The sequence below is a fragment of the Apostichopus japonicus genome, chromosome 20 (genome assembly GCF_037975245.1).
Source record: "Apostichopus japonicus isolate 1M-3 chromosome 20, ASM3797524v1, whole genome shotgun sequence".
In the NCBI taxonomy this organism is placed as follows: Eukaryota; Metazoa; Echinodermata; class Holothuroidea; order Aspidochirotida; family Stichopodidae; genus Apostichopus; species Apostichopus japonicus.
The window spans coordinates 19380158-19397035 of NC_092580.1; the positions used below are offsets into that span (position 1 = coordinate 19380158).

The 16878-nt window shown below is 35.9% G+C and overlaps 2 protein-coding genes across 6 annotated transcripts in view; one reads left to right on the forward strand and one right to left on the reverse strand.

Moving 5' to 3' along the window:
• LOC139961705 (cadherin EGF LAG seven-pass G-type receptor 2-like) overlaps positions 1-4882 on the forward strand; it is a 108253-nt gene extending 103371 nt beyond the window's left edge. For 4 of the 5 annotated variants that reach the window (XM_071961116.1, XM_071961119.1, XM_071961118.1 and 1 more), the window contains 3 exons: positions 122-289; positions 920-1118; positions 2056-4882. In XM_071961116.1, the coding sequence (XP_071817217.1) occupies positions 122-289; positions 920-1118; positions 2056-2074 (386 nt within the window). In that variant the 3' untranslated portion in view covers positions 2075-4882. The remainder of the gene's footprint in view (positions 1-121; positions 290-919; positions 1119-2055) is intronic. The other variant, XM_071961117.1, reaches the window with a different exon arrangement.
• A 580-nt stretch (positions 4883-5462) lies between these two features.
• Positions 5463-14327, reverse strand: LOC139961709 (protein SEC13 homolog). Its single transcript, XM_071961125.1, has 9 exons — positions 14215-14327; positions 11689-11733; positions 11299-11414; positions 10568-10719; positions 9714-9841; positions 9201-9334; positions 7880-8063; positions 6900-6986; positions 5463-6489 (listed from the first exon to the last, which is right to left on the reverse strand). The coding sequence occupies exons 1-9, from the start codon at positions 14215-14217 to the stop codon at positions 6382-6384; spliced, it is 957 nt and encodes a 318-aa protein (XP_071817226.1). The 5' UTR covers positions 14218-14327; the 3' UTR covers positions 5463-6381.
• Positions 14328-16878: the final 2551 nt, after the last annotated feature.

Consider the following 16878-nt stretch of genomic DNA (forward strand, 5'->3'; position numbering starts at 1 on the left):
TACTACACTAAGTACATTATTGAATATTTATCTCTTTCCTTTTTTTTTTTTTTCGTTTTCTGTCAATTATTTCTGTGTTCCCTACTTCAGGTGGTTTTTAATTGTTGTCTCTTCTTGTAAGATTCAGAAAGAAAGAAGAAACAGTGGCCAGGAGAACCAGTTACAAACATCACAGACAGCGATAGAAAAGCAGGCATCGGACAGAGGGCGGAGATGAGGATACTGGACCCCAAGCTGCCCCCTGATAAGGGTGCCAACAGTCCAACTGGTAGTGGAGGAAGTGGATCAGGTGAGTCCTTCATACAGAGTAGATCTGCTATTCGGTAGGACTAATGCTGTACATTATGTTGGATGTACCTCTTACTTAGTGTGAACGATGCTCTACCACTCAGGTGGGCAAGGTGGGCAAAGTGCGGGTTGCTGGCTGAATGTGACCCTCTGGCAGATTATAGTAAAGGTTTTCAATACCCTATCAATTTGGCCCAAACATTTTACATGCCACATTTTCTCTTTTTTGGGGGGAATTCCATACAGAAGTACTCCTTTACATACATGTGCCATATACCCTACATGAAGTACTAGCCTGTACACTGAGGTATGCTGAGGTATGCTGAGGAACTGAACAGTTACTCACATTCTTATTTTGCGACTGTTTCAGTTCCAGGAAAGTTTTGCTAACATTGATGACAAGAAAGACATGACAATTGTATAATTTGGGGAGGTTTTGTATACAATATTCTGACAAAGCAGATGAAGAATGAGGATGTAAAATTTTTTCATCTTTAATCTGACCTTATAATGCAATATTCCCAATTTCACAGGAGTAGGTATATTCAAAAGTGTTGTGGTCTGCTAATTGGGTACATAATTTCAACGTGGCCTACAAGATTTTTTTTTTTTTTTTGTTCTCTGTTATCAGTTGAGAGTCAAACTAAAATTCAATTAGTATCTCAGAGGCCAGACATCTTACCTCTAAAGGGGATCATGAAGAAGCCCAGGTCAGATCAAGGGTCGTATAATGGATCAGGCGGATCAAATCTGAGCTTGACCAGGAAACCACAGATTGTTTCCAGCCAGGAGAAGATTGCAGTTGTCGTTAACAACCACGGAGATTCTGAGTGAGTGTAGACACATATTTCAGACACGGGCAACAAATTTACAAATTTGGAGTTGATGATGTTGTGTAGTTTAATAGAACTATGGATAATCAAGGCATCTCTGTGAAAGTTACTTGAAGAGATTGGACAATGTTTGGTAACCTGTAGCCCATCTTGCCACTAGCTGTTGAGGGCGTCGTGGTCAAGTGGTTAAGGCAATGGACTTGCCATCTAAGGATTACAGGTACGAGTCCTGGACAGGTCATGACCCCATGCTCTAGTCTTATATATTTAAAATGCTGAAGTTACATATGCTCCCGCAATTTTTTTTTTTTTTTAATGTTTTTAGTTAAAGCCGGTGACAACCAATTTCAGTTATAGGATTTTCCTTCTTCGTGCATGATGATACTATTTGCACTTGCATTTACTCACAAGTATTCGTCTCAATTGACGCCCCCCCCCCCCCAATATCTGTTACTGTTACAAAGGAAAATTCTTGGTGCTGCTCGATTGATTATATTGGCCGATGAAAATGTTGAATTCTTTGAAATGACATTCTCAAGTGTGTCCTGTGCAGACTAGTGTTGTAATACATGTGACTCCCTAGGGCAGTGTGCATTACCGTGGCACCACTATCAAGCTAAGTTTAACAGGTCAACTTTCGCCTTACGAGCCAGCTCGCAGCAGTACGGTCACATCACATCGAACTTTGAAGACGATGAACTACCGAGAGGTACACAGATGCACAACACAGGTTGATCGACTCATGGGTTCATCGTTATTAAGAAATAAATCTACAAGCTGGTTGTGTATGTGATTCAGAGTTAACAGTTACAACACAAGAATTTCAAACAAATCTATAGTACCATATCACAAGGCTTCAATGACAGTATTTGCAGTGCAGCATGTATTCAAGTTTAAGATTTAACCTTTTTTTTCTTTCCTTATTTCGTTGCAGTCATGAGACCTCAGTTTGATGATCAAGCAGAGCTTCCATCAATGTCAGCAGCTCTTCAGTGTACGATATAAAAAAAAACAATTTGTTTGAAAAAAACAATTTATATTGACTCAATATCTTTTGAATATCATGTGTTTTTTTGGTGAACTTTATTTCCTTTCTGTTTTTCATGTTTTGTATGATTATTGCAAAAACAAAAGTGTGAGAGGGGTTTGGTGTCTGCCTCAAAATAAAGGCACAATAGATGAGAAAAATTAACCAAAAAAACAAAGTTAAGGTGAGCACGATATTTTCTTGAAAAAAGGCTGAATACTTTCTGGACTAAGTCACTTTCAGGGTTGACTTTAATAGCACCGGTAAATTGAGAGAAAAGGTGTGAAAACCTGCTGTGAGGAAGTAGTGTTCTATATGCAAACCTTGTTTACTATGTATATTACTTTGCTGCAATAAGCTTGTTTTACACAACATTTAGTATTAATGTCATGGAACATTAAAGCATGAAAGCATTATCATGGAACATTGACACAGTAAAGCATTGTCTTGGAACATGAAAGCATTGTCTTTGAATATTGGAACATGACAGCAGTGTAAATCATGTGTAAATCAGGTACAAATGATCCACTTACAAACAAGCAATCATTGGAGACTAAAATAACTTATAATTTAATAGATGGCGCCATTAAACATTACCAAGTACTAACTTAGTATCCAGCAAGAAACAATATCTGATATCACGATAGAATTTTTCAGTTTGCTCTTGGTATGTCTATTAGAGTCAGCAAATAATTCAATGATAGAGCTCTATTGAAGACACAGTCTGGTTCATGTTATCATATGTCTTTATGTCAAACCCAGATGTGACTAACATGCCGATTTGTGCAGGTCAACAGGTCAGTTGGCATTCCACGTTTCCAAACAGATTTCAACATCAACAAGTATGGAAATTACTCGATAAAGTGAAATATAAGTACTTAAATGTCCAAGCTGTTAATGTCTATAAATGGACAAGAGAATTCTGTCTCAAGAATTGATTTTGCAGACACTTAATTACTGTATTATAAAGAATCCACTCTTGCTGTTTTCGTTTTCATCCTTGAAAGAGCTTTAGAGTCATTCTTTCGTCCACACCTTGACTTTGGGGAATAGTTCACGGAAATCTTTAAACGTGTGTAAATAGTTTTGTGTTTGTAAATGAGTTTTTTTTCTTCTTCTTCAAAAAGTTAACAAATTTAAATAGTATCTGTAAATTCAAATTTTCTTATTTTCTTCTTTTCTTTTCTGTTTAAATACTAGTTTTCCTTTTGGAATTTTATCAAAGAAAACACTTACAACAAGTATTGAAAACATTTTGCAGTAGGTTTTAGGCAAAGCATGTACAACAGTCAGAAATTTGGCCTTCTGCTCTGACTTCAAATAAAATAAAAACATGATGTTATTGAACGTTGAGAAAGTATTTTGTAAGATATATTTGTGATTTGATTGTACACATTCAGGTTCTATGTTTGCAAGTTGAAAGAAGGTTGTATTTTATTATAAATTTAACAATTTCAGCAGTTTCCTTTACCATTCTTACTTATCCAATTATTTTGTTCCATGAGGTCTGTTAAATTTGGGGAAGCAATTAGAATCATGAGCACACAGATGATTAATTGAAAACTTTAAATTTTAATAGTTCGAAATCGGAGGGACCTCCTAAGGTTTGTCTTATCATGTTTTTGTGGGGAAGTAATTGACAAAAACAAAACCCATCTTAACGATGACGATTCTTGAAGATAAGATCAGCAGCGTGCTGGGCTAAGTTGGTTCTTATTTTGCTGACATGATAGCTTTACTTGACCTCAACTTGATGACTCTTCAAAGAACGTTCAGAAACTTGTTTATTAAGTGAGCCAATTGTTATTTTTCGGACGTAAGTTCAATACCTTTGTATGAAGAAACCTTCTTCAATGTACTTAGTATTCACAGTACTTCGTTCTATTTAGAAATTTTTCAAATGTGATGTAGTTTTTATCTTGTTCTACGGAACTGTTGTTCTTTTTTTGTTCCTTTTTTCTGAAAGTAAAATAAGACTTAAGATATTCTATGGCTGAGACCAGTTTTCTATGTGTTTGTATAGCCAAAATTCCATGAGATAAATGAAATAGCATCTACTTGAATGTCATATTTTTTTTTTTTTTTTTGTGCTTTTCACTTTCAAATATCAACTGAAATCATGTATTCAATTTCTGTGATTGTAATGAATGTTTTCAATTTAGCCTGCTTAGATTATTCCATAGTTTCACCTTAGTATTTTCAGAACATGGAATTGTTTTGCCAAAGAAATTATTTTCTATGTATGTATACTTCATCCCAGTTTTTGAGCCTAACTTTTCTTGGGACAGTTCTGGCAATTTGCCAAGTAACCAGAAAAATTGCACAACGAAAGGCGACAAAAATGAAAATGACAAGGAATGTATTACACTCTGGTTAGTTGATATCAAGTATATTGTATGGCCATTATTTTACCTCAGTTTGAATTTTGCTACCAAAGTTTTTCATTAATCCTTGGTTGAAAAATTGTTTTCCATGATAAATATTTGTCTGATTGTGTGTTCCCAAAAATTGTATTCAAGTAAAAGATGATGTACGATCTTGTTTGTAAGCTTGCTATAAAATTGTAAAGTATTCAAAATCGCTAAATATTATTAACAAGGTGAATATTATAAGTTTGAGATTTTACTTTTGCTGGTGGGTGTTGCATAAATGTTGCTGTAGCTAAGGACCTAAGGGGTGCTTTGTGAGCTGACCTACGGGTCTGTTGTGTAATAAATTTACAGAAATCTAGAAAGCTGTCAACTTGTTCCTTTTTTGAAATTAAATCCAATCACAGATTACACCCTGTAACTGCTTGCTCGATAACCAACAAGTCATGGTGTGGCAAATCTGAGTCAGATGACTGCAGCTGCGACATTAGAGCACAAAGACCTCCACAACAACCACACAAATAAGATACAATTAGATTTCTTTTTTTTCACAACATAGCCAATCAATTGAGAATATTGGTGAATATATGGGCTTTATGTGGATTTCATAGATCTCATGGCAGTAGGAAGGAAATGGTATGGTGGCTTAATAAAAACTTTTGAGATAAAAAGTCAACATTTTGAGATGAAAAGTCAACATTTTGAGACTTGGGGACACACATTTTTTCTCCTATGTCCTTATCACTGTAACATGGAGATGTTAGTTGTTACAATTTTGTTTTCTATGAGGATCTGTTTGAGCTTGTAGTGCTATTTTGGCTATGATGTTTCAGTACTGCTAGACAGGTCATGTAGCATGAACATAGCCAATTAGAAAAGATATCAAACAGTCCATTTTACTTTCTTAAAGTCAAAGATAAAACAGGCAATGTGAGAGAGCATTAATTTACTTCTCTTCTCTCCTTCAGTTTTATTCTGATGCAATGATGAATAGCATAAGTAAGAAGTATAATAGTTAAATTAAGTCTAATAAATTCATAAAGTAATCAGTCTAATGAACTTACAACCGTAAACACATGTGAAACCTTTCATCTTCTCTTCAGATTTCAAAATATTAATATTACCAGGGATAAAAGTTGATATAAGCCGCTGTCAATAGGGTATCGGTATTGCCAAAATTGATGGTTCATTAATATAGTGTAAAAACTGTATTTATCTCTTCTCAACACCCCCTCCCCCCCCCCAACTTTCATACTTTAGATACAATGAAAATTGCAAGGTAAATTGAGAAGGGGAAAATCCAGAAAAAAACTAATCACAATCTCTAGAAACTTGAAGATGGAATTTCTTCTCATTTTCAAGGAAACTGACATAAGATAGATATAAATCTGAAGTAAAATAGATGAGCATGAAATATTTCCAAAAAAGTTCACAAGATATGCAAAAGAGTCTTTTAAAAGGGACTTTGCAGTTTGGTATTTTCCAGCTTTATGAGCTTCTTTTAATTTGGTACATATCACATCTTGGAGTAGAAGGCAAGGTCATCATTCATCTCCAGTTTAAGCCACGCCCTCTGCTGAACATGTTCGCTGTAATATGTACACAAAAGTAGGAACTTGCTCGTGGAAGTAGAAGTTCCTCGTTCAGCTCTATAGAGTCTAGAAAGCTTCTGTACAGTTAGGAAAGTTTTACACCTGTCCCTTTGGAAGTGTACAGACACCAGAAATAGTCAAGGAAATGAAGTTATTAAGACATTTATGTCAAAACAATTTGTAGATCAAATTGCTCCTTTTGGTGTCTCACATTTGTCTCAGGAGAATTGCAGACCTAAAGCTTCGAGTTTTGGAATTGTATATGGAATGTCTCACTGGTCTGGTTGGGCCTCTGTACTGGTGTGAGACTGGCCTTCTCCTTTGTTGACATTACTAACACACACCCATTGGCCTTCCAAAGATTCCTTCCACAAACTCACCTGTGTGACAAGAAAGAAAAAAAAAAACAAGTTGGCTTTTTTGTTGTTTAAGCTGTCACAAGTCCACAGGGTTTATTGTAATAATTAACACCTTCAGTAAAGCCTTGTTATTCTGACTGTGATGTGATAAACAATAATTCCTGCACCATCTCCAAAAATATTTCTCTGCTGGAATCTCTGAAGAAATTTTGTTTTTAAAGGTATATATTTAATTCCTTCCACTGTAAAATTGTACTATACACCTATTCAATATTTACAATTTTCAAAAGGAAATGATAAATGACATCTTCCCCCCCCCCACCCCCACCAATGCATGAGAGTATGAATTGAAAGAAACTTAAACACAGATGTCTGAAGATAAGTATCAGGATATTAAGACTCAGTCTATAAAAGGCTGGAAGTTCACTCACTTTGTTGTCTCCACCTGAGACGGCTAAGATGTTGCCTGTTATAGACCAACTGACATTCCATACTACATCACTAAAGGTGTTCAAAATCTGAAATGGAAGATACATAGAATTGAGCAGTTGATATGCATAGCAATGCAAAGCATGTTTACATGCATATTAAAAAAGCACTCCAAATAGAGCCATTATAAGAAAGCAGTCTCTTTCAATGGCACAAGTTATGTGAGGAACCTTAATGGTCATCCATGAATTTACTGAATCAACTGTGTTATATGTGGAACCTTATTGCTAAAGTCATCCGTGAACTTTACCAAGTGAACTGTGTTACGTGTGGACCCTTAATGCTAAAGTCATATGTGAATTTTACTGCTTCGACTGTTTTATTTGTGGCCCTTAATACTAAAGTCATCTGTGAATTTTACTGAATCAACTGTGTTATATGTGGAACCTTAATGCTAAAGTCGTCCGTGAATTTTACTGCTTCAACTTTTTTTTACTGTACTACATACTGTGTTTTACTGTACTACTACTACTCAAGGAGTGTTTGCTCAGTGGTTAACACCGGTGCCTTTCAATCATAAGGTCCCGAGTTTGAGTCACTCCAAGATTAATGTATGTCGTCCAGTTACAGAGTTGTTGACAATTGACAATTCATAATCATGGACGTTAAATATGAATCTTAGAGACTGACTTCGGTCAGCTTGCGGTTTTGATAAGCCAAGGAGGCTTCTTCGCGAGTTCCTACTTGCAGGAGGATTTAAAATACATACATACAGACATACATATGTGGAACCTTAATGCTAAAGTCATACGTGAATTTTACTGCTTCGACTGTTTTATTCGTGGCCCTTTAATGCTAACATCATCCGTGAATTTTATTGTTTCGACTGTGTTTTACTGTACTACATCAGTCAAACTAAAGAATGGCTGACGCTCACCATCCTTACAATGTCAAGAACATATCAAGTCCTAAATAAACTCACTTTTGGTGTCCACGAGTTCCCTGCACTGTCCTCATTCGTCCATATAATGACCCTACCATCTTGCGAACATGTCGCTATCATACTGTGTGGAAGGCCAATAGAGGGCGCCCAAGCAACGTCCCTTACCCAATCACTGTGAGCCTCTAGAGGTTGGCATTCTTGCTGCCATTCACCATTCTCTTCTCTGAATTGAGATAGAAAGGAAATAAGACAGTTGTATCTTACAAGATGTCTATGGATGAGATTGATTGTAGTTGTTACTGTTCCTTTGTTTATCAATCCACAAAAGAAAATATTAAGCTGCCAAATATGCTCTTCTTTGCTATCAAAGGACAAATGTGAATTAAATTTGGGTTTCGTCAACTGAAACTGGTAATCTCATGGCACAAATTCGACTGATGGTATAAAACATAAAAACTCTCAAAAGTAGTTTATTCACAGAATAAAGTGAGATCTAATGATTCATTTATTACTGAACAGTAATATGCTTGGCTAGATATGTCCCATTGCAACAACAAAATTAATTATTTCTACCAAGATGTTGCTCAAAATACTAACAGGGTTGCTGAATTATAATTACATTCAACACACAGATTGTGTACTCTGTTGCAGCCTGCAAGAGAGAATACTACCTGAGTGCCTAGAATTACAGTGCTTTTATAGACAGATCCTTTCTGGCAAGAAATGTTCTGAAAAGGAAGATTACATCATATGCAGGAAAGGGTGACCACAAACACACAGCAATGCTAGCATTTTGAAATCCAATAGTGCAAAAGATTCACTTCCTCTGTCAAACTTGAGAAACCATTTCAACAACCACTTAAAACTTTACATTTTAACTACTTTTGTTACTTGATAGTCAAACTTGCCATAAAGTATACTATGTTATTATACCCTGTGAAATCAATAAAAAAAAAAAATGTTGACTGCAAACCACATTTGAGGTTGGCATCCTGGTTAAGTACAAGGCGATACCAACTTATGCCCAATGCGGGATGTTTGGCTATATATGGAGAAACAAGGCTTGTAGTTAGTCTGCACTCTGACCAGTATTCTAGCATAATTTACCTGTACTCATACTCACCCTGGGAGAATAGTAACCATACTCAGGGAATTTTTAATGAAATTCTAGCAGGTAGATACTAATGCAAGATTGATAACACTCACTCTCTCACGGCAATAGAAACTTGGACTCCTACTCATCCCAAGGTGAATGGTACTTGTGTTTGAACTTGGTGGTGTTGTAATAGTATTACAATTGTGGTAGACACTACTTATTAACCCAATCAAAAATAACCAGTCAAACAATGGTAGTACTTACTTCCAAACCTTTGCTAAATTGTCACATCCTCCTGTAACAATTCTTTTGACATGTGTTTGAGTTTGTGTAGAAGGGGGCTCTAGTAAAGATCCTGGTTGAATAGCAGGTGCCCAGCTAACTGCATTACAGCCAATCTGCAAAGGGAAAGAAAAATATATTGATGACAAAGTTGAAATTTGTTAGGATTTATTAAAATTATATTTAAATGACCTCTTTAGAAGTTTTTTAAAAAGTTTTAATGAAAACTTTTTTGCACAAAGGTGGCATATGCCAATTCTATAGCTTACATATAACTAACACCTCTAACAACCATGTTTCCCCCACCTACCTCCCCATCCACCCCCTCCTGTCCCCTTACATAGTAGTATGGCGTTCGTAAAAGGGAAACCAAATAAGTAACGTAAATATATAAAAAGTCTAACAAGTTGTACATCAGCTACAAACACACATACTTCAAAATCCAGATAGTACATACATAAGGTGTACAGGATAGTTGTAACAATAGATACTCACATTATGAGCAGTGATTTTTTGAGCTTCCCATTTTCCATCTTTGTGAGTCAGAATGGACACAGATCCATCTGACGATGCTGCAGCTAAGATTAGTCCAAACTCGTGAGGAGCCCACGCCACAGAATTAACTGAAAAGGGAATACACCAAACAAAAACATTATGAGAGCCTGACCAGATGTATTCCTTTCATACAAATCACATAGCTGACTGGATTTTATTTTAACTGTGGATAATAAAATGAAATACAAAATATCTTTACACAGAGCTTTATTCTTCAAATGAGAAACTATATGTAAGGAAAAATTCACTAAATGGGGGTTCATCCTTTGTTACCATACTACCCTACCCTGCTACCCTACCCTTGGTTCATCCTGTAATTATACTACCCTACCCTTCGTACATCCCTTTATCATACTACCCTACCCTTCGTACATCCCTTTACCATACTACCGTACCCTTAGTTCATCCTGTTACCATACTACCCTACCCTTGGTTCATCCTGTAATCATACTACCCTACCCTTCGTACATCCCTTTATCATACTACCCTACCCTTCGTACATCCCTTTACCATACTACCGTACCCTTGGTTCATCCTGTTACCTTACTACCCTACCCTTGGTTCATCCTGTTACCATACTACCCTACCCTTGTTCATCCAAACGTTACCATACCACCTAACCCTTGGTTCATCCTGTTATCGTACTACCCTACCCTTGGTTCAACCTATGTTACCACCCTATCCTACCATCGGTTTATCCTATGTAATCATGATAACCTAAGTTCAGAGTTCATCCTAAGCTGTCATAATACACTCCATGGAGATTCATACTGTGTGTGTTCATACTAGCTTACCTGAAGATTCATGCCCTGTATACTCGTAATGCTTCTCCCATAGGCCGTTGGTTTCTTTCCAGATAATCACTTTCATGTCATAGGAGCATGAAGCTAAGATATTACCGTACATTGGATGAGCCCACGCTACCTGCCAAACTGGACCTTCGTGCCTAAGAAAAACAGATAAAGCAATAGGTCATTATGGACTATAACAATGACACCTCTATTGATTATTTTAAAGTAGTAACAATGAAAGGCAATCATTTAATGTGTGGTAAACATATTGAATCACTAACAGTACCTACATTCAATATTGTTATTATGCTTTTATGTAAATTATTGGCCAGTACTTAAACTAAATGGCAGTTGCCACTTCAGTGTTGTGATACCTGAAGTAATCATTACTATCCTTTTGAAAACTTGACTCACTCAAAGAGAGATTGGCTACACTGACATAGCTTGACAAGCACAATCATTTCTGCTCCCCATTACTTTTCTTAGCGCTGAAATGCCTGTAGAGATAAGCTGCCATTGTGGAGTGCAACCTGGTGTCTCTTTGCAATGTTTATATTTACGGAGTTGAGATCTGTTACAGTGCATTTTGAAATTACAATTTTTAAATGATTTTAAATGAAACTGCACTTGAAAATCAGAGTTGCTTTAGTGATAGTAGACACTGACCATACCCACCCCAACCTACAGTATGTCCTCCCCTACTTCTATCCCAACCAAACACTATAAAAGCTTACCCTCTCAGATCAGTCACATGGGTATGTTGTCCGTTATTGACATCAAACAACTTCACAAATCTGTCTGATGAGCAGGTTGCCAGACGGATGCCATAGAAATCCATCTGTGCATCATGCTGATAAACAAAAATTAGGAGAAAGTAACAAGAAGACTTTAATTCACTTCTGTACAGATATGATTCTACACTTCTTAATGGTACAATTTGGTATCCAAATGAATGAAAATAGACTATTTTTTTACAAACTTCGCACACTATTTCCTATAAAATTGTCTGAAGTGACTTACATAAATCTCAATATTTTCCTAAATTAAATTATAAACACCAATAAGCATCATTATTGATATCACTATACATTTCAAAAATTAATGATAACCTAGACTAAACTCACAATCATGTCTTCATGTGCAGTATCAATGGAGTTGATGATGGAAACCTGTAAATCATAATAAAAAAGACATGAAAATGATCTGTTATGCTTGTCTGAGAAATAGAAATATGATAAATAAAATGATATCACATGGCTATCAAACTTATTAATATTAGCAATGGTTGATACAGTTTGTGCTACATCTGTCCAACCAAGTTTGTAATTTCATTTTACCATGACCAATAATCAAGAGTTTGAGAAAGTCTTAACATTACTGATAATCTTTTTATAATTTTTTTTTCTGATACACGACAAAAGAGTCAGAATATAGGCGTAGGTCTATATATTACTATAAATTACTCAGAATAATGGAAGCTGGAAGAAACCAATTGTCTAAGTCTTAGAGTAGGGTCAATTATGACACTTAAGACACTGAAGTTTACTCATCCAATTTCTCTAATTTTCTACATATCTAGCCCTTTGCAACAAATACTGTACCAACATGCACAGTTACAGTTTTTATATTTGACAAAACTATGAGCAATTTCTGTAGCAGTAGCTCCTCAAAAAATGGCACCACACAGGGACTTTTATGATGCAATCCACTTAAAAGGAGAGGAATTAATTCACTTGGATGTTCATAAATGAGTTAAAATAATATCCTCTGTTATAATGCAAATACAGTAAATACATTAAGAAAGTCCTAGAAAGAATAATATTGGAATATTTCTTTCCATCTTAACATTGGACACAAACATATAACAGACTAGCAGACATAAGTAGGCTTATACAATTTTAAGAGGTTACTTTGATAGTGATGATTTGGATATAGCTTTGCAAATATATACATCATGGATTGCATCAAATTTGTGAAAACACATTGGTACTGTGCATTTGCTAGCACACTTCAGGTTTGGTTAACTTTCCTTTGGTTATCTTTAAAATCATGAATTTCCCAAAGTGTGCCATGATAGGTCTCACTTTATTATAGGTCCATCAACTACACAACTGGAAGGTACAGTATGCTAAGGTTAATGTACAAACATTAGAAGTTAAACATTAGGTTGCATATCTTTATTTAATGAATCTCCAATAATATCTTTATTGAATTAGTAGACTTGGCTATGTTAAGCATTATTGGAAATTTAAGTTAGAAACAGGATGCTGATACTATTCTAATCTAATCATTCTAATCTCATCATCACAGAGAAATCTATTCTAATCATAGGAGTGTTAGCTCAGTGGTTAACGCCGGTGCCTTCCAATCATAAGGTCCCGGTTCGAGTCACTCCAAGATTAATGTATATCATCCAGTTACAGAGTTGTTGAAAATTGACAATTCATAATTATGGACGTTAAATATGAATGTAAGAGTAATTTCGGTCAGCTTGAGGCTTTCATATGCCAATGAGGCTTCTTCACGAGTTCCTGCTTGCAGGCGGATCTAAAGACAATAGTGTACTTTGTTAACTCACAGTTTGTCTGATGTAGATCTAACCTAGGCTATGCCTATAGGGGTGTTACTAAAACGAATGACAATTGCGTTACACATAACGAATGACAATATGTTGTTCACACTAAAAAAATGCGTTGACTAAAACGAATGACAATAATGACAGCACAGTTATTTGCTTCAACCGGATATCACAGTTCAGACTTCGTGGGTATATCTAGTAAAGTACGGACAAGATAAAAACGCACCTTATAGTAAGCGAAATTGTAAGTCTGATTTTAAAAAGTAAATTTAACGTCATTTTTCCGATATTAATTGTTAGAAACTAACAATACTTTAATCTTGAAACGGCTTCAGTTATCTTTCTATTTAAATCTACAGAGGTAAAAAGCACAGCACTCAAGCGCATTCTCACACAAAATCTTTCCCTGTGGTTTCTATCCGTAAATTACACAAAAACCCTACAACCACGTAACATGCGATTTTCCTCAAATCATTTTTGCGCAGAAAACCAATAACCGCATTTACTCCACTCCGTTAATCATTCTCCACTCAACACTGTCCTTCGTTGTCATTCGTTGTCATTCGCTGTCATTCGCTGTCATTCGCTGTCATTCGCTGTCATTCGCTGATGATAATTTACCCTGTACAAAGTCAATTGTCATTCGGTCATTCGCTGTCATTCGTTTTAGTTTGTCCTGCCTATAGTAATAGAATATGGTCACTCTTTTATATTGTAACTTGTTGGCCAGTTGAAGTAAACATACGTAAGTTTAATCTGAACCCATAATGTATTGTTATAATTTCAATGCCTAACTAATGAGTTGGAGATTCTGTAAAGGGTCATAGGCTCTCTCAAGTTTGTACAAACTTGGCCTAGCCCTGCAGTAGCCTAAATTACCACACATTCTCTCAGTTTCGCGAAACTGGACTGACTTCGTAAAACTAAAGCCTAGCATAAGCTATCTCTGTCTGTGTTACATTATACTTCTTGAAAAACATAATCAACGAGTACAATTGAGAAGGTGACGGAGATTAAAATGTTTCAAGACACCTTAAACAAGGCATAATATCAATAATGAGAAGAAACTCACCATTTTGTGTTTAGTATCGTTTGCTTTGTAAGGAATAACCGCTTTGATAAGCAACACCGGCTAACGTGTACAGATGACGTCTACTTGTTAGAGGCCAAAGGTCATACCTTTCAGCTGACGCACCGATATTGAGCTCACGCTGCAGCGGTGGAAATTGTTGTTTTATTGGACTATGACATATAAATGATATAACGATATGGCTAGTTTGTATAAGTTACTTCGGTTGAAAGGATCAGGAGGGAAAAAGGGTCCACACCATGGACCCCGTGGAAAAACGCCCAACAAGAAGCCCTTAAATCATTATTCCAATGCTTAACATACTTTTCCAAAGCGATGATGGCAATTTTCGGGAGCATTCCATTCATTCAAACCCCTCTTTTTTTCAAAGAATCATTCGTAACAATTATTGCAAAAGATCTAGATAGGGTTAAATATGATATAAGTATTTCAAAGTATAGAACATACAATCGACAGAGATTGGCCGGAGATTAGTAGGAAAGTTTACACCTTGTGGAATAGACTAAATCAACGGAGAGCAAGGAAAACAGGCAAAAGACTTTTTGTAATGTAACGTAGCCCTACTGCCCTTTTTTTCTGCAGTTTAATTCATTTATTTGTTTTATCGCCAATTGTGTACAAAGGGAAAGGAAGTCTCCTAAAAAGTCATAAAAGACTTAACAAGGTAGGAGACTCCCTGGGAGAAAAGAAAAGAAAAATGAACAAATATTTATAATACAGAATATACGTAATGATTAAATATACAGTAATAATATCCTAGTGACGCTGAGATGGATACGTGAAAAGATTAAATATTACTAGTACGAGTTAATGAACTCCTTTTTCAAATGCCTGGTGAATGTGGGTTTTGAAGTAATGAGCTTCAAATTTTTTGATAGATCATTCCAAATTTGTATTGCTCTGTTTCGAAGACCGAATTTCCCTACGTTACTATGGTAAAAATTGCAATGAGCGTTGTCGGCTTGTCTTGTGTGATGGTTATGTAAGACTCTGTTACTACAAATAAAGTTTCTGCAGTCGCGAAGGATAGTTATCATTGACCCAGACAGAACTGCAGTAAGATAAGTCAGGTAAGATAAATGGTAGCCTAGCTACTATAAATAGAATGGAGGATTCTTTTTTTGGCATTTGAAACCTCAGTCATGGTGGAGAGTAATTAAGTCCGATTTTTGTAGAAACTTGAGGCACACATGATCAACGGGACGTGTTGCTGACAAGTTCAGTAAAATATTATCATTGTAAACACCTAACATGAGAAAATTTAACACGGTTGTTGTAGATATTAAGTCCGTCGTAGCTAGATGGGATATGGAATTGATGCGAGTAGAGAACATCACAGAAAAGGTCTTTTTGACATGTATTGCAAGTTTGTTATCCTTAGAGAGGACTCGAAACCAACCATCATCTTTGGTTTGTATTACAGAGATCTTTGTAAAGAACGACTCTCCCCAAAACAGCTTAGAAAATCCTTGTTCCGTTTGGGATATATTCTAATTTAAACGTTGTGTCTGTGAGTTTCTATTTTGTAAATCTGTGATGTCATAGTGCCAATGGATCTAAAACCTTTCACTTTCTCGTTGTAGTTCTGAAACCAATGATCATTAGGTTATGTAACCAGCTACAGTGATTTTATTCAGCATGTGCAAAAAAGAAACTCAGTCTCAATTATAGAAATAAACTTGAAAAAACACAAGACATTGAAGAACATATGTGACCAGATGATGTCATATAAATTTATTCGATGTGGCGATGTCAGTTTTCATAGCAACAGTATCCATGGTAATGTTAATTTCCTGAGTCGCTACTTCTGGGGGGGGGGGGTGTCACACATGGTGGGGTATCCCAGAGCGACTATGACGGGGGGAGGGATCAAAACGTGTCCGTGTGTGTACGCGCGACATATAGGAAAATTTCACAATAATTTTATCACTGTTAAAAGCATGATTCTGGAGTCAGGAAGTTACACTGAAGTGAAGTCAAAAGATGAAATGCATGAGAATATAATATAAATCCATGGCAACACGCTGCACAGGTGCTTGAAATAAATTATGTAATGTTGAGGTCCAACAGCCTCAATGAATCAACAATCATGGGACAGAATATTATTGTCAAAGGACAATTGGTCAACATTAAATTCCCGCCCCCCCCCCCCCCCCCACAATTGACCCTATCATCACTTCGTACCCACCAAACTAAGTAGAAACTGAATGTGGGATTATAGAAGAATACGATAGATTTGCAGAGCAATTGGTTTGTTCCATTCTCTCAGTAGGGAAACAACAAAGCTATGTGGACTTCACAGTGTTATATAACAATAACTCAAGCATAATAATAACATATATTGCAATAGAAAATGGGTGTTTGCATTTAATAAGTCTTTAATTAATTGTTTTCTAAACTGTAGATGTTATTATTACTATCTTACTTTTCCTTTCTGCAGTCATGAAACAGGTCAGGTAAGATTTATCCCCCTACATATAATTAGGATTGTCCAAAGTCAATTGGCGTTAGTTTTGAATAGTATACGTACATCGTTGGCACATTTTTCAAAACATTAGTTTATTTTACGTACGGAGTACTATATATTTAGTCTAAGATATTTTTAGGAATCATAAGAATTTTTCATTATTTTTAATCTAATTTGCT